Source organism: Musa acuminata, chromosome BXJ1-7 (genome assembly GCF_036884655.1).
Source record: "Musa acuminata AAA Group cultivar baxijiao chromosome BXJ1-7, Cavendish_Baxijiao_AAA, whole genome shotgun sequence".
Lineage (NCBI taxonomy): Eukaryota > Viridiplantae > Streptophyta > Magnoliopsida > Zingiberales > Musaceae > Musa > Musa acuminata.
The window spans coordinates 36,279,690-36,306,385 of record NC_088333.1 but is presented as its reverse complement, the minus strand read 5'-3'; the positions used below and the strand labels follow the sequence as shown (position 1 = coordinate 36,306,385).

The 26,696-nt window shown below is 41.2% G+C and overlaps 1 protein-coding gene across 1 annotated transcript; it reads left to right on the top strand.

The window, feature by feature from the left end:
• Positions 1–10,477: 10,477 nt before the first annotated feature.
• Positions 10,478–11,704, top strand: LOC135679178 (chlorophyll a-b binding protein CP24 10A, chloroplastic-like). Its single transcript, XM_065192653.1, has 2 exons — positions 10,478–10,944; positions 11,042–11,704. The coding sequence occupies exons 1-2, from the start codon at positions 10,493–10,495 to the stop codon at positions 11,589–11,591; spliced, it is 1,002 nt and encodes a 333-aa protein (XP_065048725.1). The 5' UTR covers positions 10,478–10,492; the 3' UTR covers positions 11,592–11,704.
• The last annotated feature ends 14,992 nt before the right edge of the window (positions 11,705–26,696 follow it).

Sequence of the window (26,696 nt, the reverse complement as noted above, 5' to 3'; positions counted from 1 at the left end):
AGGATTTGATGTTAGTTCCCTTAGGTCTAATTGAATTGAGCTATTTTAATTAGGGTTCTGGTTGATCAAGGATTTTTGAGATATCGATGTCTCATGTCTTTATGATTTGACAAACTTAAAAATTTTAAATTTGGAAATGATTATTGATTTTTTACATTTTAAATTTATGGTATTGATATGGTTGTTACTGTGAAGTATATGTGATTATGTTAGTAGTTCATATTAGAAGTGCAACCCGTGGAAGAAGTTGTCACCAATGGATATAATATGGTAGATCATACATCAAGCATGGTTCCTTATAGTATTTTATCATTCTATTTCTTGGATGCATCATGAATGAATAGATGAATGAATGATCATGGTTATTTATGTATCCCTATTGAGGGCACGCAGAGCGATTCCCTTCTGGAATTAGTAAGCCATCAAATGTAACAGTTAGATTTTTCCTTCATCTATTGTCGAGAGGAACATGTCCCTACTTGGGCGGATGAGATATACTACTTTATTCATTGTTGGGAGTGCGATATGGGTTCTCTCGATCCGTTGTTGGGAGGAATCTAACTCGTAAAGTATGCCTCTCCATCCACGATATGAATACACCATCGGGTGTAATATACACCTTTGTTATTTGAGTATTATGTAAGTATTACATATGGCTTATTGATGATTTTATTTATTACTTAAAATTATCATTTTTTTATGCATGAGTTTTATAATAAGTCGATATATTATTATTATTTATTAAATTATTAATATATGTATATGTTTTATAAATATTAAAGATTATTTTTATGATTTTTCAGAGGTTCCTACCAACATGTGTGATTGTTGATATGTTTTTATTTTATATTTATTTTTAAAGTAATCTATTACTTAGTAATAGATCTAAGGCTTGGGTGGAAGAGACCTTTTTTATCACTTGTGGCCCTACTAAGAATATGTCATCCTTTTTCTAGTTAATAAAATACTTACTATTGTAAAGATAAGGATTTGAATTCAAGGATGAAAAATGAATATATTTTTATAAATTATGAATAATAAAATGATGATTTATTACTTTTTTATAAATTTGAGATATGACAACTCAAGCACGTTAGCATTGTGCTTCTACCATGGTGGATTTCTTCACGCGGGTTAGGTTTTCTCAACTCATGTGCATCATGCACATTTTACCTTATGCCTCCACCATGACGAATTTCTTCATACAGGTTAGATTTTTTCGACTCACATGTCTCGATCATATTTTACCTTATGCCTCAATCGTAGTGGATTTCTTTACATGGGTCGGGTTTTCCCGACTCACGCGCCTTGAGCATATTTTATCTTGTGCTTCTGCCATGATGGATTTTTTTCACGTAGGTTGGGTTTTCCCAATTCACACGTTTCATGCATATTGACCTTGTGCCTCTATTATGATAGATTTCTTTTTACATGGGTTAGGTTTTCCCGACTCAGGGTTTCGGGCACATTTTACCTTATGTCTTTGTCATGAAATATTTCTTCACACATGTCGGGTTTTTTCAACTAATGTATCTCGAGCATATTTTACCTTCTGCCTTCGCTGTGGTAGATTTCTTCAAAAGGGATAATTTTTCTCAACTCACATGCATCGGAAGTATTTTATCTTGTGCCTTCACCATGGTGGATTTCTTTATGTGGGTTAGATTTTTCTTACTCATGCATCTTGGGCCACATTTTACCTTATGCCTCTACCGTGGCAAATTTCTTCATGCGGGTTGGGTCTTTTTACCTTGGTAGGTAAAATGTTCCCACAGACAGCGCTAGCACGTTGATCTTGGTAGGTAAAATGTTCCCATAGACAGCGCTAGCACGTTGATCTTGTGCCTTTGCTATAGTGGATTTCTTCATTTTTCAAGTCCTTCATCTAGCACATTTTCAAATCCCTCGTCTGGCATATTTTGAATCTTTTATCTAGTGCTTTATGAATTCTTAATTCACTAGCGTCCCTTTGAAGTGTCCCAAAGGGATACTTATCTCAATCAAGAGGAGAGAGATCGATTTCCTCCTTATAAATTCTCCTTTCCTTATAGGTGAGACTCATTCTTTCGTTTGAGCCTCCAGGGCCTCATTAGAAAATTTCTATACTTTGTCTTGATTCCCTACAAGGTGAGTTGGTTCTTGAGTCACTCATAGTCTCAGGGTTGGTTCAATTATATGACAATATTCTACCATTCTACTCTTCTATCTCCTCCGGTCAAGATATCTCTTTTTTCTTGTATAAGTTCCTCTCGATCTACTAGCCACCGGTAGTTTAGGTCCACGCTTTGTCCTTAGATAGCTCAAGGGTGGAGAAAGTTTTGACCTCCCTTTCATCGAGGGAGGCAATTCCCGTTAACCCAAAAGTTTTTTAGGATTTAGAGCTAATAAAAAGTTCACATGACTATGATTTAGTAGTACTTGCATCACTTTTAGATCACTTGTGAGTTATATATTCTATCTTGACCGAGTTCAACTTCCAAGTCACTCAACCCGGTCAATGTCCATTCAATCCTGTGTCGATGTCTCTTTGCTTATCCTGTAACTCCTTCAAGGCTGGACTTTATCTTTCCCTCCATTCAGTGATAGTATCTTGCCTATAATAATAAAAGATATCACCTTCACATGTGACGCTCAACTCGTGATGCTATATAGTTGTGTTCATCAGGGAACGTTAGCATGTTGACATTACTCCAACACACAAACATTTTATAGCTTATTTTCAACTATATAAGGGGAGAAGTCGCTACTACTTAGCTGCTTAGGGGTGCTTTAAAGTTAGAGGAGCCCCTTCTAACTATAAGAGTTGGAAGGAGCACTTCTTATTTTATAGGTCCAAGACGAGATTAAGGGTTGGATCTCACTTGGTCAATGCTCCGCCTATAATAGTAGTAGATATCACCTTTTCATGTGGCACCCAACTCGTGGCGCTATCTAGTTGTGTTTATCGGGAATGTTGGCGCGCCAACATCACTCCGACACACAAACTTTTTGTAACTTATTTTCAACTATGTAAGGGGAGAAGTCACTACTACTTAGCTGCTTATGGGTGCTTTAAAGTTAAAGGAGCCCTTTCCAACCATAAGAGTTGGAAGGAGCACTTCTTCTTTTATAGGTCCAAGTCGAGATTGAGAGTTTGATCTCACATAGTTAATACATTGCATAGATAAGGAGGTGGGTCGGATGCTTCAATAGACAGATATATTCTCTTCCTTTAAGGTCATCTAGAAAATGAATAATGATTGGTTAATCGATGCGAGTCTCAGCTCGACTCCTCGGGGTATGACCCTAACCCCCAATTATTTCATCTCATACCTCTTTTTAATTCTCTATAATCTTATGATTGTGGTTGTTTAATATGTCTTCTTTTAAGAGGAAGGATCTTGACTCTTCTTCGGGCATGACATTTGTCTTGTCTACTCCAGCCACTGTCCACGAGCCGCCACCACTCAAGACATCAAGTCCAATCGGTCTAACCACCAATGCTAGCACTAACAAGCCAAGAAAGAAGTAGAAGATTATTGTGACAAAAGTATCTCAAAGGAGATTGGAACCCGCGGAGCTAGTTCCAAATAAGGAGCCTCCTACTTTTGCAGTACTAGGGCCTTTAGAGGGCTACTGAAGTTCTCGATCCTCTTTGGGAAAAAATGAGATAGACCAAGTTCGATGTTTGATTTATGCAGGGGCGAGCCCCTGCCCTTCGTGGCTATTCAAATAGCTAACCTACTATATCTGGCCTTGACTATATTGTTATAGTCAAGATGGGAGGATTTATGTAAGAAGGAAAAGGTATGGAGCGATAGTGTGACATCAAAATAATACTATCGTAGAACGACATCTACTTCTATAACGAAGTGTTGGAATGTTAGGTGTGGCTAGCTCCTTCAGATTTGCTTTACTCATCCATTTGTTTTTTATTTGTAGCACTATCACTATGTGATGACCGTCATTGATTATGCACACAATGTTGGTTCTATTATCCATCAGCAAGCCCCTACAATCAATGATCTTCAGGAAGAGATTGCGGGGCTAATGAAGGATGGAGCTCTTGCTACTATTGTAGAGGTAGATGCTTGAGGGGTTGAGTTGGCACAATAACTTGAGGCAGTCGAGCTATGCCTCGCTAACCTCCTCAACCAGTTGAAGGAGGTCTGGAGCAATAACCAGGCCATGGAGGATGATATGTTGTAGCTCACTCGAGAGCTAGATTTGATGAGAGCGCACAACTAAGAGTGTTATGGCAACCAATGAACAAACTCAGGAACTGAAGGATGCATTAGAGCCGAACGATGCATGATGTCAAAATATCGAGAGGAGGCAATCACTGATTATAAAGCGTCAGCCAAGTTTAAAAAGGGTTTAGAGAGGACGAAGTTTGTCTCATATTAGTTCAGGGACCAAATTGCCTAGGCCCATTTCAAGACAAGGTATCCCAAGCTGAAGCTCAAGAGGACTCGTTCATTGATTTCCTCGATGACTATAATATCTTGATGGCAGCCAAAGTGTCCTTTGATGATAGTATCAACCTACCGCCTTGTCCCAACACCTAAGTTATCATCCTTCATTATGCTGATCTTTTATTTTTAAGTTGTTGGATCAGTCTACTCGACTTGTTCTTTATGTCATGCATATTTGTCTCATCAATCCTTTATTTTAATATGTTAGGATCTCATTTTGAATGTAGAGGCTCTACTGAATTGATGTAATTTTTTTTATGAAATAAAGTTTCTTTTTCTTAATTTACAATGATGGTGTCTTGAAGATACACTCAACTCCACAACCAGTGCCTTGAGCTTTGTAGATCAATATCCATTGCTTAGAGTATAGTTTTTCCTGATCGGATCCTAAGAGGAGTGTTAGGGATATAACTTTTTCAAGTTTACAATGTGTCATGTTCTCGGCAACGACACACCTTCTATTGTCCCGAGACGATACATTCCATCTCGGACGACCTGGATGATTCAATATGACCCTTCTTAGTTTAGTGCCAACATTTCTCAAGAGCCAGTCGGGTCATTAACCTCAGCTTTACGGAGTGCTAGATCCCCTAATCCAACTCCACGAGGGTGGACACTTTAGTTTTATAACTTTGTCATCACTTTTTTATATCTCAATGCTTATAATGTGCCTCGACTCTGACTTTGCTGATTAGGTTAAGTCTAGCTCAAAATCCTTTTTTGAATTTTTTTTATTAAAGTTCTCAACCCAAGGTATTGGAAAGGCTATCTCGGGTGGTAGGATAGCTTTAGTGTCAAAGGCTAAGCTGAATGATAATTCTCCCGACCCGATCTTAGGTATCATCTAGGAGGCCCATAGGATGCTTGATAGCTCATCCACCGAAGTACCCTTAGCCTCAGTAACCCATTTCTTTAATCCCTCGAGAATGGCTTGGTCAGTGACTTCGACAAAACTATTGGTTTGAGAATGAGCTACCTACCTAAACCTTAATTAAATCTCATGAGATCGATAAACAAAAACCAATTTGCATATAAACATAAATCCTAAATATTCTCGGTCATAAGTTACTCGAGAGAGAGATATGAAGATATCTGGATAGATCGATATACTATACACCTATCCATATGATGGAGGCAACTAGTCTCATAGCTGCTTGTGTTAGGATACTATAGATATAGTACAGGTTCTCATTAAAGAATGAGTTCACTAAATGATCCACTTATAGAATGCTGGTTGGTTAATGATACTTCATCGTCAGATAGCAATTTTGTAGTTCCAATTATGTATCTATCTAGTTATTAGACTTGAGACACTAAGGATGTTTTATATAAGTACTCCACTCTTTGATACCAAATTTATAGGCTTGAAAGTTTTAAATCTAGCACAACCAGTTATCGGGAGTGATAGCCAACCTTACGAGAGCAATTGGGTGTCAATAGAGGATAATCTACTCTCGATATCATGAGAGAAATATTCTGTGTATTCTCACTTAGGCAAATCCCTGGTCAAAGTCAATCTACTCATGATATGATAAGGGTGAGATTCATATTGAGAGAGAATGAGTTCTTTAGGAAAATCCGATTAGAATGAGACTCGGATAGATTTTATATGGGCTTAACAATATCATGCTCGATATACGATCTATGAGATATTAGATAGATGAGAGACTGTAGACACACGATAAATAAGGACAAACATGTTCAATGGATTAGATCCCCTTGTACCATCTGGGGACTATGGCGTAGTGGCCTAGTACGTTCGTAGTCGATGAGTTAAGTGAATTATTGAGGATAATAATTCATTGAGTCAGAAGGAGTTCTGATAGGTAAAACTCACGACCAGCTCGGTATGGGCCTAGAGAGTCATGCACATATAGTGGATGTCACGACGAATAAAGGATTAGACCTGTGATATCTAATAAGCCCTTGTTTTAATGGATCCGTTGGATGAAACCCAATAAGAGTTTTGAGTGCATATTTGGATAGAAATCCAATATCCAATATGCTATGGTAATTGGATGAAAATCTAATATCTAATAAGGTAGGATCTATTAGGGTTAAGATGAAGATCCAATATCCAATTGGACTTAAAGTTCCTAGGTGAGCGAGAGTCCTAAGAGAAGTGTTTCATATTCTGCTTCATTATTAGAGATCTTGAATTCAATCCGGAGGGCTTCTTCATACACCTATTTGTTCGGGCCCTTTAGAATGAGCCTAACACCATCTCTTTCCAAGGTGGTGGAGCCATCCACGAATAGCATCCATGCTGAGGGGGTGTAATTGCCAGCTTCTGATGAAGGAGTTAGCTCCGATATAAAATTGGCTAACACTTGGGCTTTAATAGTAGTCCTCGATACATATCGAATGTCGAACTCACCAAGCTCTATTAACCATCTCAATAGTTGTTCTGAGATATTAAACCAAGAAAGAATCTATTTGAGTGGTTGGTTTGAAAATAGGGGTAGAGATTCCTTATTGCCAACATCAGTGCAAACACAAACCTCTTGATAGGCGGGTATCTTTTGTCAAGCTGATTATAACATGACTAACATAGTATATAAGCTTTTGAACTCCTGAGTCATCCCAAACTAACACCAAGGTGATAATTGAATCCATGGCATTGAGGTAAAGACTTAGAGTTTCGCCCAAGATAGAGGAGGAGTCTCGTGGTAACTGGGCAAGATGATGCTTCAATTTTTTGAAAGCCTCATAACACTCCTCGATCTACATGAAGTTTTTATTGGGAAACCTTAGAGAGCATCACATGCATAGTTGAAAATAAAAATAAAAAACATTTTCAAAATAGATCTTATCGGATCATCGTGCGATAATCAAGAGTGTAAAACTATAAACGACAAAATTACATCAAGTGGTTAAGACATTCTCACCTATGAGAGATTATATATCTCCTAAATCATAAATCTTGGTCCATGAGATAAAAGAGCTCTCGCAAACTTCTCTCTAGCAATAATCTACACAGCGGACGTAATGACGATGCACCTTCTTACTCAGTGGGTTCTCTCCAGGGGATCGCGCACCACCACGTAGTAGCAATCAAGAGAGGGGCCGACCCTCTTGCTATCCTCTCACACTATGGAGGGGCTCACGATTAAGAGAAAGATGAGGAGGAGGAGATACGAGGCCGACAACTATGTGGTCTAGCTTATGACTCATGAAGCCCCAACTCTTATTTATAGAGAGCTCCTATTGCTAACCTTAATAGATCTACCTTAATGGGTATTGGATCATCATCCAATAACTACTAGCTTAATGGATATTGGATCTCTATCCAATAACCACCCTAAGCTCTATTGGGTCTCACCCAATAGATTTATTAAAATAGGAGCTAATTGGATATCCCATATCTAATCTCCTATTTGTCGTGTTGTCCATTATATGTATGTGATCCTCTAGACCCAATACCGAGATGGTCATGAGTTGCACCCGTCAGAACCCCCTTCTGACTTAGTGAATTATTATCCCTATAATAATTCACTCAACTCATTGACTATGGACATACTAGGCCACTACGTATAGTCCTTAGATGGTACAGGAGATCTAATCAATTAAACATATCTACCCTTAGTTGTCATGTATATACAGTCCCTTATCAATCTAATATCTCAAAGACTATATATCGAGCATAGTACTGTGAAACCCATACGAAATTTATCAGAGTCTTACTCTTATCGGATTTTCCCAAAAAACTCCTATCTCAACCCGAGTGATCTTGACTAGGGATTTACCTAAGTAAGAATACATGAGATATTCCTCTCATGATACCGAGTATGGATGATCATTTTTTGAAACTCAATTGCCTTTGTAAGATTGGCTGACATTCTTAATGATCGTTTGTATTAGATTTAGAACTTTTAGACCTATAAGTTTGGTATCAAAGAATAAAGTACTCAAACAAAATATCATTGGTATCTTAAATCTAAAAACTAGATATATAACTGGGACTAAAGAATCACTATCTAACGATGATGTATCATTAACCATCCAGCATTCTGTAAACGGATCAAACTCATTCTCTAATGAGCACCTGCATTATATCCCTAATATCCTCACACGAGTAGCTATGAAACCAATTGCCCCCATTATATAGACGAATATATAGTAAACCAGTATATCAAATTACCTCGATGTCCTTCTCAAGTAACCTATGATAAGGAATATTTAGAATATATGCTTAAAGGTGAATTAGTTTCATTATCATGATCTCATCATGATTCAATTTCCATTGCACAGATCCAAAAATATCATAATATATTCATCATATAATATAAAGTGAGAAAATATCATTATTAATATTAATCAAAAATGATTGTGCAACATATAACATGTGTCATTACTAACGTAATTGACTTATAGTATACCTATAACTAGTAGTCTTTTAGATTCTTTAATACCCAAAAGAAATATAAGCACTTATCACCCGTTGCTATTCATTTTATTAACTATTTGACTTTTCTTACCGACCAAGGTGGGCACATTTTTAGTATGGCTTGAACTTTTTCGGGGTTTGCATCTATTCCTCTTCAGTGAATAATGAATCCGAAGAACTTTTCTGAGCTGACTCTGAAAGTGCATTTGGTTAAATTGAGGTGCATATTGAACTTCTTTAGAACTCGAAATGTCAGCTAAATCTATCAAAGTGAGTCAACCATTCTGCTTTTGACAATCATGTCATCTACATATACTTTATATTTCTCTCGATTTAGTACTTAACATTTTGTTCACTATCCTTTGGTAGGTTACCCCTATATTTTTCAACTCGAATGACATATATCGATAGCAATATATGCCTCGTCAATGATAAAGGAAGTGTGTTATCAATTTTCTAGTATCATCTTTATTTAGTTATATCCCAAGAATATATCCATAAAGGTGAGGAGCTCATGACCCAATGTAGGGTGAACCAAATGATCAATATGATGAAGATGATAGTTGTCCTTTGGGTATATTTTATTGAGGTCAATATAATCAACACACATCCTTCAGCTTCTATTAGACTTTTTAATTAGTATAAAATTAGTGAACCACCGGGGGTACTTTACCTCAGTGATAAATCATGCTCCCAATAGCTTGTCTACCTCTTTGTTGATTCAGGAGCAAATTTGTAATGCTTTTATTTCACTGGTTGTGTCTTAGGAGAAATATTTAGGTGGTGCTAGGCCACATCTGGATTGATTCCCGATATATCTTTTGACGATCATGCAAACATCTCGGTATTCTCCTTAAGAAAGTTGATGAGTTATCCTCATTTCTCTTTAGGAAGTATCGCCTCGACCTTGATAGCTTGATCGGGATGGGCTTTGTTTATGGGTGCCTCAATTAGTGATTTCACTGGCTTTAGGTGTGGGAGGGATTTGGCAAAACTTCGAGGATCCATAGGCGGTGTCTTAGATTGTGCCTTCTTTGATAGGAAGATCACTATAAGGTAGCATTAATGTGATTCCCTTGTGTTGCTTATCAACTCTCCAATGTTGACCCTCGTCAGGAACTTCATCATCATATGATAGGTTAACACTATTATCCTCCACCGATTTAGCATTAATCGTTTTATAATTATGTATATATTGAGAGGATATTGATCTCACCATTTTAGAGTGCGATCATCTTCAAACCTAATGTTCATATCCCCGATAGAAAAGATTGAAGCCGTTAATACATCCCTTCAGTAAAAAAGTTATATAAGTAAAATCGTTAATCGAGATCCTGAGCTTCATTTATCTTCCTCTCAAGCATATTTTACATGCATCGTAATGAATTGGCCTAACTGCCGCTTTCACGGGGTGTAGGCCACACAACAGCAAGCAATGAGGTACGAAATTACGGTTTTAGTCCAAATAAAGTGGGCCATGGACAGTATACTTTGTGGTTGATTTGTGCTTGCAGTCAGGCCCTGAAACCTGTGACAACAGATGATCTCGACAAAGAGCCAAATGAGAGAGAGTCAGTAGATAATAGATGAATCAATCAAAATAAGAGGGCAAGATGCCATCCATATGTAAGGCAGAAAGCCCAGGAGGTGGATGGATATCTCACTCCCATTGGTCAGCAATCTATCCTTCTTGCGTTCTCAGATTTCCTTCAGATTTGGTGGCTCCCACTCTCTCTCGCACACACTGCAGTATAACACAACTACGCCACACAACCAGCGACAGAGGAACGCCAAGGCCCTCATCATCATCAAGCACAGCAACCCAGTTGTCTCAGGCGGTGTTTCTTTCCCTTGTAAGCCAAGAGCAATGGTCATGGCCTCCACCTCTGCTGCAGTGCTCCAAGGCATCTCCACCCCTTTCCTCTCGGGCTCCAGGGCCGCCCGGAATCTTCTGAACGCCACCGCCGGCGGCAGGGCTTCCTCAGCAGCAGCAGGTTCTCCGAGGAGGCTCCTTGTCGTCGCCGCCGCCGCCCCGAAGAAGTCCTGGATCCCGGCGGTCAAGGGCGGTGGCAACTTCATCGACCCGGAATGGCTTGATGGCTCGTAAGTCCCTCGTTCTCTTCGCTGGCAGTAGCAACGAGCTCTACAACTCGTTGTCGGGGTTTACTGACGTCCGATCTCTCCTCGCTGCCCCGTGCAGGCTCCCGGGTGACTACGGGTTCGACCCGCTTGGCCTCGGCAAGGACCCGGCCTTCCTGAGGTGGTACCGGGAAGCTGAGCTGATCCACGGCCGCTGGGCGATGGCGGCGGTTGTCGGCATCTTCGTCGGCCAGGCGTGGAGCGGCGTGCCCTGGTTCGAAGCCGGCGCCGACCCCGGCGCCATCGCGCCCTTCTCCTTCGGCTCGCTCCTCGGCACCCAACTCCTCCTCATGGGGTGGGTGGAGTCGAAGCGCTGGGTCGACTTCTTCAACCCGGAGTCGCAGTCCGTCGAGTGGGCCACCCCGTGGTCCCGCACCGCCGAGAACTTCGCCAACGCCACCGGCGACCAGGGTTACCCGGGCGGCAAGTTCTTCGACCCCCTGGGCTTCGCCGGCACCTTGCAGGACGGCGTGTACGTGCCGGATGTGGAGAAGCTGGAGCGGCTGAAGTTGGCAGAGATCAAGCATGCCAGGATCGCCATGCTGGCCATGCTCATCTTCTACTTCGAGGCCGGCCAGGGCAAGACTCCACTTGGAGCGCTGGGCTTGTAAACATCCCCATATACCTTCCTTCTGCTTTGCTTTTCCTTCTTGCACTTGTCGGCGCTGTAAAGTCGTCCTTCTGTATGTGGTGGCATTAGTGGTGGGCTTCTTCCTCGGATCAACATCTTTGTGTGTGTGTGGCTAAACTTCAATAGGCTTTCTGCCAGTGACTGCTATCCTTCACAACCTACTGAAATGATACTTTGTAGCTCCATGTCCACCACAGCTAGAGAAGTCACAGAAAGCTTCTGCAGTCTCTGGTTGATTCCCTCCGTCCATTCTCATAAAGAAGACCATGATCACTTCTCCTCCCTGCAATCTCTGATAACACAACCAAACCCAAGCGGCTTCTCAATCAAATATGGCTGCTCCAAATGTTGTCTTCACTACAGGATGTGGTGGCCCGACTGTTTAAGCTTGTAGTCTGGTCAATTTTTAAGGCAGAGAGAGGAGAACTGAATCAGAGTAATTAGGCCATGAGCAGTAGAGAAGAGCAACAAGAATCTATTCATATTCCTAAAAGACATCAAAGAGGTGGTAACCAAGAATTCTACCGGCACCTCCTGAAGTACAGCCTGAATACCAAAAATTGATATGACTTCGTTAAAGAAAAAAAATCAAGAGTTGTTCTGTATATTGTATTGGGAAAAAAATTTCTTGAAGCGGAATATTCTTTTACCTCTTTGTGTATCAAAATGGGTTCCTCATCAAAATACCAACTTGATATCCAAATAAAAATATCAACCATAAACAATAGAGCAAAAAATCAATTAGACAGTGAGACTAAATCTTTTTAACATGGAAAATCCAACGTGGGAAAAACTATGGGACCGTAGTCCACCTCAAACTTTCACTATCAATAGTAATAATAATAAGTTTACAGTAAGTCTTCTCTAGAATAACTAAAGGATCAGAATAACATCAAGATCATAGATCTTGGCTCAAGAATAACATATCTTCATCACATAGGATGGATCTTCTCGTAAGAGAATTCTAAGTCTTGCAAAATAGATATAGCAGGAAAGTACCTTAGAGAGGATAAAATGTAGATCAACACCGTTAGGATTATAGAGTTTGCTGCAAGGATTCTCCATATAAAATTTGGGCCAAAACTGACAACGTTTGATCGCCGATCGTCAAGCAGAAAACTCATAAACCTAATCTTTCTCTCTCCTCTTTTCTCTCTTTGCGTCGTCGCTCGCTACACGCTCTAATTTTTGCTACCCTCACCTTTTGCCATTTCTTTCAATTAGTGATTTGGGCTCAATAGGTCCAATTGTCCAAGCCCACATATGGGCTGGACTCAATAATTCTCCCCCTCTAGCTCATATGGTGGACTGTACCAAGCAGGCTCTTCGCCTACATCCTTCAAGCTTTTCCTTAGGCAAAAACTTTGTCAACATATCCGATTCATTCTCATTAGTATGCACTTTTTCTAACTATAATTCTTTCATCTCAAGCACATCACGACTCCAATGATATCTAACATCAATATGCTTGGATCTAGAATGGTATGTTGAATTCTTGGAGAGGTGAATGACACTCTGACTGTCACAGTAAACAATATATCCTTCCTGTTTCAAGCCCAATTCCTGTAGAAAATTTTTCATCCATAAAGCTTCCTTATAGGCTTTAGTAATTGCTATGTATTCTGTTTCTGTGGTTGATAGAGCAACACTCTTCTGTAACTTAGACTGTCAAGAGACTACTTCTCCTACAAATGTCATCAAGAATCCCGAAGTGGACTTCCTAGAATCAGTATCACTTGCCATGTCTGCATCTGTGTAACCTTCTAACATAGGTTCATCACTGCTAAAACATAAATATAACCTGGAAGTACCTCTTAGATATCTTAATATCCATTTCATTGTTGCCCAATGTTTCTTTCCAAGATTAGAGATAAATCGATTGACAACTTCAACTGCATGAGTTATATCTGGCCTAGTACAAACCATAGCATATATCAAACTGCCTACTGCAGATGAGTAAGGCACTCTGGACATTTTTTCTTTTTCTTTCTCACTTGTAGGACATTGTTTCGAACTAAGCTTGAAATGACCTACAAGTGGAGAACAAACTGCTTTGGCTTTATTCATGTTGAATCTTTCAAGAACCTTTTCAATGTAAATCTCCTGAGATAGCCAAATCTTCTTTTTCTTCGTATCACGAAGAATCTTTATGCCAAGTATTTGTTTCACCGATCCCAAGTCTTTCATAGCAAAAGACTTACTTAGCTCTCTTTTAAGCTTTCCAATTTTTCCAACATCATAGCCAATAATCAACATATCATCAACATATAATAATAAAATAATAAAATCATCATCTGAAAATTTTTTCATAAACACATAATGATCAGATGTGGTTCTATCATACCCTTGGCTCATCATAAAGGAATCAAACTTCTTATACCACTGTCTAGGTGCTTGTTTGAGTCCATATAAGCTTTTCATAAGCTTACACACCATATTTTCTTTTCCCTTGACTTTGAAACCTTCTAGTTGCTCTATGTAAATTTCTTCTTCTAAGTCACCATGAAGAAATGTTGTTTTTACATTAAGTTGCTCAATTTCTAAATTCAAGCGGTCAACTAAACCAAGAATAACTCAGATATAAGATATTTTCACAACTGGAGAAAATATTTCTTCAAAGTTAATACCTTTCTTCTGACTGAATCCTTTCACAACTAGTCGTGCCTTGTATCTTTGTTGTGAGCTATTATTTTAAGTCTTCAATTTATAAACATATTTATTCTTGAGAGTTTTCTTCTCTTTAGGCAATTTTACCAAGTCATAAGTGTAGTTCTCAAGCAAGGATCTCATCTCTTCTTGCATGGCTTTAACCCACTCATTCTTATTCTCATGTAGAATAGCTTCTTGGTAAGTTTCTGGCTCTCCTGCGTCAGTAAGCATAACATACTTATGTGGAGGATATCTGTTAGATGGTTGCCGCTCTTTAGTGGATCTTCTCAATGGAATCTCAACTGGTGGTGGAGGTGCCTATTCAATTGGTTCAGCATCATCAACTATAGGTGTATCATCACTAGTATTCTCACCATAATCTTCTTGTTCATCTCCCCTGTGATCATCATGAACTGCAAGTGAAGGAACTGGACCCAAACTCCAAGGAATATAAACATAGGTTTCTGGCTGCTAGTCATAGGTGCCCAACAAGCCAATCACGTGAGTGATGGCACGTGTGACTTGATACAGAATCTTTTTGCTTATTATATTTTGGCATATATCACTTTATAACTATTGCATAAATGCATACATATATTGTGATGTCCTTGGATTTGTGCAATGTGAATCGGATCGTGATGAGATCACGATAATGAGATCGATTCACCTTTAAACACATATCCTAAATAATCCCGGTCATAGGTTACTCGAGAGGGACATCGTGATAACCGGATAGACTGGTGTGCTGTATACCCGTTCATATGATGGATGCAGCTGATCTCATAGCTGCTCGTGTAGGGACACTAGGGATACAGTACAAGTGCTCATTGGAGAATGAGTTCACTGATTGATCCGCTTACGGAATGCTGGATGGTTGATGATGCCTTATTGTCAGACAACGATTCCGTAGTCCTAGTGGTGTATCTGGTTCTTAGACTTGAGACACCAAGGATGTCCTGTATGAGTGCTCCACTCTTTGATACCAGACTTATAGGTTTGGCTGTTCCCAGATCTAGTACAGCTGGTCATTGGGAGTGGTAGTCGACCTTACGAGGGCTATTGAGTGTCGCAGAGGATCATCCACTCTCGGCATCATGAGAGGAATATCCCATGTGTTCTTGCTCAGACAAATCCCTGGCCAGGGTCATTCGGGTTGAGAGAGAAAGAGTTCTCCGGGAGAATCCGATTAGAGCGAGACTCGAGTAGAAACCGTATGGGTCTGACAGCACCATACTCGATATACGGTCTCTGGGATATTAGATGGATGAGGGACTATAGGTACATGGTAACTGAGGACATACAGGTCCAATGGATTGGATTCCCCTGTATCGTCTGGGGACTACGGCGTAGTGGCCTAGTACTTCCGTAGTCGATGAGTCGAGTGAATTATTACAGAGATAATAATTCACTGAGTTAGAAGGAGTTCTGACAGGTATGACTCACGGCCAGCTCGATATTGGGCCTAGAGGGTCACACACATATGGTAGGCATTGCGATGAGTAGAGGTTCGGATATGAGATATCCGACGGAGCCCTTGTCTTATTGGATGCAGATCCAATACCCACTAGGGAAAGGACCCATTAGGGTTTTGACACGGGATCTCTATAAATAGGAGGGATTCACAGCCTCATAGGCTAGAGTCTTTGCTTGCCCTTCCTATTCTCCTCTCCCTCTCCACCTCAGAGTAGGCCTGGATTTTTGAGGAGCGTCGTCGCAACCCTGCTGTGTGGATCACCGCTAGAGAGGAGGACGCTTGACCTCCTTCACCCTCTCCTAAGGATCTGCAAGGAAACAGGGATATACGATCCCTAGGTAACACAATCTCTATACGCAGTTTTGTGTTTTTGCGGATTTTGCGCACCAATCTTCGCACGACGATGAACATCTTTTTGGGAATCGGGGATTTTTGTTTTCTTGTTCTTCCGCTGCGCATATGATGTCGCCCCCCCTATGATTTCCCAACAGTGGTATCAGAGCCAGGTTGCTCATGCGAATGATTGGTTTTGAACTGCGTGTGTTGTGTTTAGGAAGAATATTGACGTCAAAATCGTTGACGCAAAAGCGAGGAAGGGCAGCAACAGTTGCTGCCCTCGATCTGCATACCTGCAGCCACCTGCAGCGGCAGCCGCAACTGCAGCCGCAGCCAGGCAGCACAGCGCCGGCGCATGCGCAAGCGCTGTGCCTGCAGCAGCCGGCCGGCGGTCTGCTTGCAGCAGGCTTGCGGCCGGCAGGGCTGGCAGCCCGCGGGTAGAGGCGCCTGCAGCCGCTGAGCCCGCGGGCAGAGGCGCCGCGGGGCAGCAGCGAGGGCTGAGGCACCGCAGGGCAGCGGCGCCTGTGGCCGCTGCTCCCACTGGCAAAAACCCCGCAGGGGCGGTCGCCAGCAAGGCAGCACCGCCTGCGGGCGCTGCCTCGCGGGCAGAACCGCCCGCGGAGGCGGCGACGCCCGCGGGGGCGCCCACCTGCAGCGGCAGCGCCCCCAGCGGGCGTGCCGCCTGCAGACGAGGGCAGTGCCCTCGCCCCGCCGCACAGGCCGCCGCCGGCAGGGTGGCGACGGCGGCAGCAGCAAAAAGGGCAAAGGGTATTAGGGTTTTCTCGGCAAAAGACAGTTTTGCCCCTCGGAATTTGAGAAATTCCAGTTTCTGTCTTTTGTCCAAATTACGAAAATACCCTTAGGAATTGAGAAATTCCCTACATGTCCCTGATTTCAGAAAAATATTAATTAATTAAAAGGTTTAGTTGATTATTATTTTTTTTATTATCTAGTAGTCCTACATGATGATGATTATTTATACATGTGATGTATGATGTGTGGACGGATGATCATGGACCGTGTGATGTGTGTACTTGTGATTATTATTATTGAGGTCTGCGAACCTCCATTATATTTCTCGTTTATTGTCGGGCCTGCGTGCCTATGATTAAGTTGTAATCACATGAGGAGGCGCAGCGGGAGCGTGGATGCGACAGCGGGACCCACGAGACGGACGATCGTGTTGCATGGAGATGCATCAAGATGTCGACGAAACCGACGAGGACGAGATGGACGATCACAGGGCATGGAGATGCACCGTTGCACACATAGATCTTGATGTGAGTGATTAGGCCTACTGGCTCGGGCCTAATCATATTAGGTTGTGGTCCATGATCATCTGGTGTGATTGCTTATACACATACTAGATATGTATATATATTTGCATGCGATGTAGATATATATTAAATATGCATATGTGTGACATGTCATATTAGGAGACCAAATCATATAAACATCTCTCGATAATATTAAGTCGGTAAACGTGAGGCAATTAGATTGACCCACGTGGCCTTCCATCGTTATGAGTAGGAACCGAATCCCGGTGTAGGTTGAGTTGGTCGAGTCCCTCGAGACTCACCTATATCGCGATTCGCTATCTTGCTTACGATATAGAGATGTCACCGGTGACCTGAGGGCATGATATGCTTGGTCGAGTCCCTCGAGGGTATATCATCAAATCAGACTCATCTTGTAACGAAGGTGTTGACTTAACCGAGCATCATGGTTGGTCGAGTCCCTCGAGGCCATGGTGATTCGGAGGCCGAACAGGACGGGAATCACAAGGAGTTGTGATTGGCAAGAGTTGCCTACCTTTTAGGCTTAGTGTGATTGGTCGAGTCCCTCGAGGTTACACTAAGACGCTGATTGGATCCTGATCCCCACTAGAAGTCTGCCGGAGACTTCCGTTTCACGTGCTGAGGGTGTCGCGTGACTCGTTAGTAAAATAGTGGGAGCATATTAAGATAGAAGTCCATATCTTGATAGTTTATTTCTTGCAAAATCTGCATGTTATTCATTTTTGCTACATCTTTATTTTCAGAAAATGTCGCTTTCAAATCCCTTACGTGGCATACTTGATGTCAACCGCCTCACTGGTCCAAATTATACGGATTGGCTTCGTAACTTGAGAATTGTTCTCACAGCGGAGAAAATCGTGTACGTCCTTGATACAGTGATGCCTACGCCCGAAGAAGGGGCAAGCGAGGATGAGATCGCTCGCTACGTGAAGTACATTGATGACTCCACTCTTGCTCAGTGCTATATATTGGGCTCTATGACTCCAGAGTTACAGAGACAACATGAAAAGATGGATGCCAGATCCATTCTCCTACATGTCCGTAAATTGTTTGAGGAACAGGGAAGGACTCAACGATATGAGATATCCAAGAGCCTTTTCCGCGCTAGGATGACTGAGGGGACACCGGTTCAGAACCATGTCCTAAAGATGATTGAGTGGATAGAGAAACTCACAGGTCTAGGAATGGTCCTAGAGGATAACTTGTGTGTGGACATTGTGCTTCAGTCCCTACCAGATTCCTTTTCACAGTTCATAATGAATTTTAATATGAACAAGCTTGAGGTGACTCTCCCAGAGCTCCTCAATATGTTGAGGGAGGCAGAGAGTACTATTAAGAAAGAGAAGCCAGTTCTCTACACTGGTGAGACCAGAAAGAAAAGGAAAGCAGAAAGGTCCCTTAAGAAGGGAAAGGGCAAGGGCAAACAAGGTAAAGCAAAGGTTGCTAAGAAAGACCCAACAAAGGACAAAGGCCAGTGCTTCCACTGTGGTAAAGATGGGCACTGGAAGAGAAACTGCAAAGAGTACCTTGCAGAAAGGGCGAAACAAAAGCTTGATGAAGCTTCAGGTACATTCATGATCAGTCTCCATTTGTCAGACTCTTATGATAACACATGGGTATTAGATACCGGTAGTGCTTATCATATATGCAATTCGTTGCAGGTTCTGGCAAGGCCTAGGAGACTAGAGAGAGGCGAGATGGACCTCAAGATGGGTAATGGAGCAAAAGTTGCTGTATTAGCTGTTGGCGAGGTCGCCCTACATCTGCCTAGTGGAGCTTTTATTGCATTAGATGCATGTTATTTTGTTCCTTCTATTATCAAAAACATTATCTCCATTTCATGTTTAACAGTTAGTGGATATAAATTTGTTTTTGAGAACAATGGTTGTTCGATATTATTAGATGATAAGATCGTCACGAAAGGAACATTGCATAATGGTTTATTTATGTTAGACACCACTCCACATATCATGAATATAAATGTGTCCAAAAGGAAACGAGATGAGTTGAACAGTGCATACCTGTGGCATTATAGGCTAGGTCACATCCATGAAAGAAGGATTCAAAAGTTGCTAAATGATGGATATCTAGATCCATTCGACTATGTGTCATATGCAACTTGTGAGCCTTGCATTCGTGGAAAACTGACCAACTCTCCATTTAGTGGAACTGGAGAGAGAGCCACTGAGTTGTTGGAACTCATACATAGTGATGTATGTGGACCCATGTCAACTCATGTCATTGGAGGTTACTCCTACTTCATTACATTTACTGATGATTTCTCAAGGTATGGATATGTGTACTTAATGAAGTACAAGTCCGAGGCCTTTGAGAAATTCAGAGAGTATAAGAATGAGGTGGAGAACCAGACTGGAAAGAGTATTAAAACTCTTCGATCAGATCGAGGAGGTGAGTACTTAAGTACAGAGTTTACTCACTTCCTCAAGGACCATGGGATATTATCCCAATGGACACCTCCTTATACACCTCAGCTCAATGGTGTCTCTGAAAGGAGAAATCGTACATTATTAGATATGGTACGGTCCATGATGAGTTTCGCTGACCTACCCATCTCATTCTGGGGATATGCCCTAGAAACCGCAGCTTACCTTCTGAACAGAGTTCCAACTAAGTCGGTGGTGTCTACACCATATGAGATATGGAAAGGGAAGAAGCCTGATCTTAAGGTTGTTAAGATTTGGGGCTGCTCTGCCCATATTAAAAGACACAACCCCGATAAGTTAGAATCAAGGACAGGGCGATGTAAATTTGTGGGATACCCCAAGGAAACTTGTGGGTATTACTTCTATCATCTCGAGGACCAAAAGGTCTTTGTAGCTAAGAGAGCAGTGTTCCTTGAGAAGGAACACATTCTTGACGGAGACAGTGGGAGAATGATAGAATTGAGCGAGGTTGGAGAACCAAGCTCAAGCACCACTCTACAGCCCGAGTCTGTTCAGGTATCTAATACACAAGTTTCAACTTTACGCAGGTCTGATAGAGTATCCCATCCTCCTGAGAGATATGTGGGACATATTAGAGCAGAGGATGTAGAGGATATTGATCCTCAGACCTACGAGGAGGCTATTATGAGTATAGACTCCGGGAAGTGGAAAGAAGCCATGAATTCTGAGATGGATTCTATGTACTCCAATAAGGTTTGGAACCTAGTTGATGCACCCGAAGGTATTGTACCCATCGGTTGCAAGTGGATCTTTAAGAAAAAGATCGGAGTAGATGGAAATGTAGAGACCTATAAAGCAAGGCTAGTGGCTAAGGGGTATCGTCAAAGGCAAGGTGTTGACTACGACGAAACTTTCTCACCCGTAGCAATGCTAAAATCCATCAGAATTCTATTGGCTATTGCAGCACACTATGATTATGAGATCTGGCAGATGGATGTGAAAACCGCATTCCTCAACGGGAACCTGGAGGAGGAGGTGTATATGATGCAACCTGAGGGATTCGTGTCCAAGAACTGCCCAGATAAGGTGTGTAGGTTGCTTAGATCCATTTATGGACTAAAGCAAGCTTCCCGAAGTTGGAACATAAGATTTGATGAGGCAATCAGATCTTATGACTTCGTTAAGAACGAAGATGAGCCTTGTGTATACAGAAAGGTAAGTGGGAGCGCTATTAGCTTTTTGGTGTTATATGTGGATGACATCCTCATCATTGGGAATGACATAGGAATGCTATCCACAATAAAGGCTTGGTTATCTAGACACTTCTCCATGAAGGACTTAGGAGAAACATCTTATATCTTGGGGATTAGAATCTATAGAGATAGATCCAAAAGGATGCTTGGCTTGTCCCAGTCCAGGTACATAGAAACTATTGTCAAAAGGTTTGGCATGGAAAATTCCAAGAGAGGTCTCATACCGATGAGACATGGGATATCGCTTTCTACGAGTATGTCCCCAAAGACTCCAGAAGAAAGGGCGAACATGGATATGATACCTTATGCCTCAGCAATAGGGTCTATCATGTATGCCATGCTATGTACTAGGCCTGATATAGCGCATGCTCTGAGTGTCACGAGCAGGTATCAGGCAGATCCAGGCTTGGAGCACTGGAAAGCAGTAAAGTGTATCCTTAAGTACTTGAGAAAGACTAAGGATCTTTTACTAGTATATGGAGGTAATAGCCTTAAGGTTGAAGGCTACACTGACTCAAGTTTTCAGTCTGATGTCGATGATAGCAAGTCGAATTCAGGGTATGTGTACACCTTGAATGGAGGAGCAGTGTGTTGGAAGAGTTCCAGCAAGATACCACTGCTGACTCGACCACAAAGGCGGAGTACATTGCTGCATTAGATGCAACAAAGGAGGGAGTCTGGGTGAAGAAGTTCATCACAGATTTGGGAGTCGATACAGATAGCGACAAGTCGACTTCCTTATATTGCGACAACTATGGGGTGATTACTCAAATAAGGGAACCCGGGTCTTATCAGAAGTGTTCTGAGGAGGTTCCAGCTTATAAGAGAGATCGTATCCCGAGGAGATGTAGCAGTGGAAAGAGTTCCATCCGACGATAACATTGTAGATCCACTGACAAAGCCGTTGTCTCAGATTGTCTTTGAGCGTCACAGGGGTCTGATGGGGATCAGACACATAGGTGATTGGCTTTAGGTCAAGTGGGAGATTGCTAGTCATAGGTGCCCAGCAAGCCAATCACGTGAGTGATGGCACGTGTGACTTGATACAGAATCTTTTTGCTTATTATATTTTGGCATATATCACTTTATAACTATTACATAAATGCATACATATATTGTGATGTCCTTGGATTTGTGCAATGGGAATCGGATCGTGATGAGATCACGATAATGAGATCGATTCACCTTTAAACACATATCCTAAATAATCCCGGTCATAGGTTACTCGAGAGGGACATCGTGATAACCGGATAGACTGGTGTGCTGTATACCCGTTCATATGATGGATGCAGCTGATCTCATAGCTGCTCGTGTAGGGACACTAGGGATACAGTACAAGTGCTCATTGGAGAATGAGTTCACTGATTGATCCGCTTACGGAATGCTGGATGGTTGATGATGCCTTATTGTCAGACAACGATTCCGTAGTCCTAGTGGTGTATCTGGTTCTTAGACTTGAGACACCAAGGATGTCCTGTATGAGTGCTCCACTCTTTGATACCAGACTTATAGGTTTGGCTGTTCCCAGATCTAGTACAGCTGGTCATTGGGAGTGGTAGTCGACCTTACGAGGGCTATTGAGTGTCGACAGAGGATCATCCACTCTCGGCATCATGAGAGGAATATCCCATGTGTTCTTGCTCAGACAAATCCCTGGCCAGGGTCATTCGGGTTGAGAGAGAAAGAGTTCTTCGGGAGAATCCGATTAGAGCGAGACTCGAGTAGAAACCGTATGGGTCTGACAGCACCATGCTCGATATACGGTCTCTGGGATATTAGATGGATGAGGGACTATAGGTACATGGTAACTGAGGACAGACAGGTCCAATGGATTGGATTCCCCTGTATCGTCTGGGGACTACGGCGTAGTGGCCTAGTACTTCCGTAGTCGATGAGTCTAGTGAATTATTACAGAGATAATAATTCACTGAGTTAGAAGGAGTTCTGACAGGTATGACTCACGGCCAGCTCGATATTGGGCCTAGAGGGTCACACACATATGGTAGGCATTGCGATGAGTAGAGGTTCGGATATAAGATATCCGACGGAGCCCTTGTCTTATTGGATGCAGATCCAATACCCACTAGGGAAAGGACCCATTAGGGTTTTGACACGGGATCTCTATAAATAGGAGGGATTCACAGCCTCATAGGCTAGAGTCTTTGCTTGCCCTTCCTATTCTCCTCTCCCTCTCCACCTCAGAGTAGGCCTGGATTTTTGAGGAGCGTCGTCGCAACCCTGCTGTGTGGATCACCGCTAGAGAGGAGGACGCTTGACCTCCTTCACCCTCTCCTAAGGATCTGCAAGGAAACAGGGATATACGATCTCCCTAGGTAACACAATCTCTATACGCAGTTTTGTGTTTTTGCGGATTTTGCGCACCAATCTTCGCACGACGATGAACATCTTTTTGGGAATCGGGGATTTTTGTTTTCTTGTTCTTCCGCTGCGCATATGATGTCGCCCCCCCTATGATTTCCCAACACTGGCTTCTCAATATTATCACCATCATCAAACAATTGGTCTTCAAGAAACACAACATCTCTGCTTCTAATAATCTTCTTGTTCACTGAATCCCATAATCTGTACCCAAACTCTTCATGACCATATCCCAAGAAGATACATGCTTTTGCTTTACTATCGAGCTTGGACCTCTCATCTTTAGGAATATGAACAAATACTTTACACCCAAAGACTCTTAAGTGATTATAAGATATATCTTTTCCTCTCCATACTCTCTCTGGAATATCACCTTTCAGAGGAACCACTGGAGAAAGATTTATCAGATCAACTGTAGTTCTCGTAGCCTCCCCCCAAAATGACTTTGGTAACTTGGCATAGGAAAACATACACCTAATCCTTTCTTTAATGGTTATGTTCATCATTTCTGTCACACCGTTCTGTTGAGGAGTTTTAGGAACTATTTTCTTAAGCCTAATACCATAGAACCTACAATAATTTTCAAAAGGACCCCTGTACTCGCCACCATTATCTGATCGAATACACTTTAATTTTCTGCCAATCTCTCTTTCAAAACTAACATGAAACTCCTTGAAAACATCGAGTACCTGGTCTTTAGATTTCAAAGCAAAACCCGCACTTTTCTAGAATGGTCATCAATAAAAGTAACAAAATAAAGAGCACCTCCCAAAGTTCTAGTTTGTATAGTACAAACATCGGTATGAACTAAATCAATAACATTTGATCTTCTAGATGATGGATATGTTTCAAATGCAACTCTATATGTTTTTCCAACTAAGCAATAATCACAAGATTTAAGATATGTACCTTGCAACTCTGGTAAAAACCATTTTCTAACAAGAGTTTGAAGTCCCTTTTCGCTGATATGTCCAAGCCTCTTATGCCAAAGATATATACTTTTACCTTTTTGAATTACATTAATCTCTCCTTTGTGTAGCTTAGCTTCCATGACATAAAAAGAGTTAAAGTTTCTTTCCTCTTGCCACAATCAAAGAACCTTTAGTGAGTTTTCATTTGCTTTCATCAAAATAGTGTGCAAAGTCCTCATCATCAAGTCTACCTGTAGATATCAAGTTAAGACGAATATCTAGGACATGCCTTACATCTTTGAGTATCAATTCGCTTCCAGCACTAGTCTCCAAGTAAATATCTCAAATACTCATAATCTTATATGTACCATTATTTCCCATTCTGACATTACCAAAATCACCAACAGTGTAAAATCTAAAGAAATCACCACCAGAAGTAACATGAAATGAAGCACCAGAGTCAATTACCTAGTTATTATCCTGAGCTACAAGACTGACACAACTGTCATCACAAACAATAGTGATATTACTTTCAGCAGCAACTGTATTTGTCTCTTTCTCATTTTTTTTCATTTCATTTTGTTCTCGTTTCCAAAACCTACACTCTTTCTTCATGTGACCTGGCCTGTTACAGTGAAAACATTTATATCTCTTCTAGACTTAGATCTTCCTCTAAAACCATGTGGATTTCTACTATGACTTCTTCCACGACTTTCTTATTTTTCAGTACCCAAAAGAAGATTCACCCTATTCTTTCCTTCTGGCATCTTCATTTAGCAAACTGTCTTTAACCATATCTATAGTTAGAATTTCCTCTGGTGTGGAGTTGCAAATAGTCACCACATATGTTTCCCAACTTTCTGGTAAAGAGTTGAGAAGTAATAATCCTTACATCTCATCATCTATATTCATTTTCGTAGCAACCAACTTGTTTGAAGACTCTGAAATAGGCTTATGTGCTCAACAATATTATCACCATCTTTATACTTCAAATTTACAAGTCTTCTAAGGAGAGAAATTCTATTTCCCACTATCTTTTTCGCAAAGAGGTTTTCTAACCTTTGCCAAACAACATCAGCTCTAGTTTTATCAGAAATATGCTCATGCAAGTTTATATCCATCCATCTTCTAATATAGGCAATGATTTTTCTATGTTAAACTTCTCATTCTTCATCATCCATAGTAGAAGGTTTAACTTTAACCTTGATAGGCTTATACAAATCTTTGCAATATAGCAAATCTTCCATTAGACGCTTCCAAGTGGAATAATTTGATGAGTTCAATTTAATCATACCATCTGACTGCTCCATTTCAATCACACAATAAAAACTAGCACCAACCAACCTAGCTCTGATACCACTTGTTGGAAAAAAAAACCTATTGAAGCGGAATATTCTTTTCCTTCTTTGTGTATCAAAATGGGTTCCTCGTCAAAATACCAACTTGATATCCAAATGAAAATATCAACCAGCACAATATAAATAATAGAGTAAAAAATCAATCACATAGTGAGACCAAATCTTTTTAACGTGGAAAACCCAATGTGGGAGAAATCACAGGATCGTAGTCCACCTCAAACTTTCACTATCAATAGTAATAATAACAGTTACAGTAGGTCTTCTCTAGAATAACTAGAGGATCAAAATAACATCAAGATGATAAATCTTGGCTCAAGAATAACATATCTTCATCACATAGGGTGGATCTACTCGTAAGAGAATTCTAGGTCTCACAAAATGGATATAGCAAGAAAGTACTTTAGAGAGGGTACACTGTAGATTAACACCGTTAGGATTGTAGAGTTTGCTATAAGAATTCTCCACGTAAAATTTGGATCAAAACTAATAATGTTTGGCCACCAATCGTTTAGTAGAAAACTCAAAATTCTAATCTTTCTCTCTCCTCTTTTCTATCCGTGCGTCGTCGCTGGCTACACGCTCTAATTTTTGCTACCTTCACCTTTTTTTTATCCTTTCTTTCAATTAATTTGGGTTCAATATACCCAATTCCAAGCCCATATAAGCTGGACCCAACATATTGTATCTTGTACACCAACATGAGCTTTTTGAACAAACAAAAAAAAATAAAACTTTGAAAACTACATATTATAAGTATTCAAATATATCGATTAGTTTAGCCGGCAAAGATTTCATTCCGGTGAAGTCTTGCCTTCATTAGCCAACAGCACCGCCGTGTACTCAAACCATGCATTGCTTTGCTCCATGGCTGCAGTGTTGCAGTATGGGTGGGTTCGCATCACTTATGGGTCGCAAGATGCACCCATTGTGCTTGTGCTTTCGAGATACGAAGGCCCTGCGTAATGGCTTACTTAGCCCATTGCGTGTTGGTGGATTGTCACCTTTAGAACATCCAACTGGAA

Excerpts from the sequence above, each read along its gene's own strand:
- LOC135679178 (XM_065192653.1), top strand. The coding sequence starts at position 10,493 with ATGGATATCTCACTCCCATTGGTCAGCAATCTATCCTTCTTGCGTTCT. Across the intron at positions 10,945-11,041 it reads CCGGAATGGCTTGATGGCTC|GCTCCCGGGTGACTACGGGT; the intron begins GTAAGTCCCTCG and ends TGCCCCGTGCAG.